Source organism: Octodon degus, unplaced genomic scaffold, assembly GCF_000260255.1.
Source record: "Octodon degus isolate 3935 unplaced genomic scaffold, OctDeg1.0 scaffold00032, whole genome shotgun sequence".
NCBI classification, from domain to species: Eukaryota; Metazoa; Chordata; class Mammalia; order Rodentia; family Octodontidae; genus Octodon; species Octodon degus.
This window is the reverse complement of record NW_004524608.1, coordinates 3464515-3465914: the sequence shown is the minus strand read 5'-3', so window position 1 is coordinate 3465914 and position 1400 is coordinate 3464515. Positions and strand designations below refer to the sequence as shown.

The 1400-nt window shown below is 60.1% G+C and overlaps 1 protein-coding gene across 1 annotated transcript in view; it reads right to left on the bottom strand.

Moving 5' to 3' along the window:
• The window catches only part of Rab13 (RAB13, member RAS oncogene family), an 18005-nt gene extending 16611 nt beyond the window's left edge, over nucleotides 1-1394 (bottom strand). Inside the window, exons 1-2 of the mRNA XM_012514418.2 lie at nucleotides 1193-1394; nucleotides 18-78 (exon numbers count right to left, since the gene is read on the bottom strand). Of these exons, the coding sequence (XP_012369872.1) occupies nucleotides 18-78; nucleotides 1193-1316 (185 nt within the window). The 5' untranslated portion in view covers nucleotides 1317-1394. The remainder of the gene's footprint in view (nucleotides 1-17; nucleotides 79-1192) is intronic.
• Between the last annotated feature and the right edge of the window lie 6 nt (nucleotides 1395-1400).

The window sequence follows — 1400 nt, the reverse complement described above, 5'->3', positions numbered from 1 at the left end:
CCTGGGTCTCCGCTCACCAGACTTGCAGTTTGATCTTCTTCCCCTCTATGTCCACGGTGCGGATCTTAAAATCAATTCCTAGGGGCAGAAGGTGGGCACTGAAGTCAAGATGTATCCCTCTGTGTGTGTGTGTGTGTGTGTGTGTGTGTGCGCTCGCGTGAATGTGTGTGTGCACAGACAGAACAGAGCAGCACAAGTGCAACCTCTCTGGACATGTGGGGCCAGGAAAATTCCCCCAAAACTGTGCTAGAAGCAAGTCCAGTGTGCTACTGAGAGTTTCATGGAAATTTAGAAGACACAAGTGGATGGAGTTATGCAGAGGGCTGAATGAAGGTCAGGTCAGCTGACAAGAACCACATTTCCGTGTCCTCCTGAGTACCACTTCCACATTCCTTTTTCCTTCCATTTCCTTCGGGCCCTCTGCTGATCCTATTCCACCATCCTACTGAGATGTAGTTCAGGGTAAGGGAACTCGGTGTAAGTCTCTGTGAGGTAATGCTGGGCCAGGTGGGACCTAAGAGAGTCTGAGATGTTAGGGGGATTCCTCTTTCTAATCAGAACTGTCTGCGGGGAGATTCCGGGTCCAATTTCCCAGGGCACCGAAGACCAGAGAGCTGCAGGGTAGGAAGGGGAGGCCACGTACCACCCCTCCCCAGCCTCCCCTCCTCCCTCCCGCTGCTGGGGCCCCAGGGAGAAGGCTGAGTCACCAAGCTGACTCAGAGACCCCAAAGTCTCCCGGTTCCCATCTTCCTCACCAAGCCACAGCAGTTCTCGAGAACCGGGTGCCACCCTCTGTGTCCCAGTAAGCGCAGGGGGGAGGGAGAATGGGCAGCAGATGGCAAGGAGGGGACGCAGCGGGGCAATGTGACAAGAAGAGGTCAGGAGAATGGGGAGAAACGCTGGGCTGAGGACAAGGGACTTGTGAGAGTTCCAGCTGGCTGGTGGGGGAGGAGCTGGAGGGCCAACAGGGTTCACGTGGACCTGGGCAGGGCTGGAAGGTGGCACCAGGAAGGCAGGGGCGGCAGCTCCCTGGGCCCGGGAAGGAGGCTACAGGCTTGGGCACCGCGCAGAGGCACGGGTGGGGGCGGGCCTGAGACAGGGTGGCGGGATCCCCGGAGATCAGGGGTGCAGCGGGATGCCCGGAGCACGAGGGCACAGGCAGCGAGGCGCGGGCTTCGGCCGGCGGGCTCACCGATGGTGGAGATGTACGTGCTGTTGAAGTTGTCCTCCGCAAAGCGAATGATCAGACACGTCTTGCCCACCCCCGAGTCCCCGATGAGCAGCAGTTTGAAGAGGTGGTCGTAAGCCTTGGCCATGGCGACCCGGGCCGGACGGGGTGGGAGGGCAGACCCGGGGGACCGCAGCGGAGCGGAGGCCGGCGCGGGCCCAGGCCAGGAAGC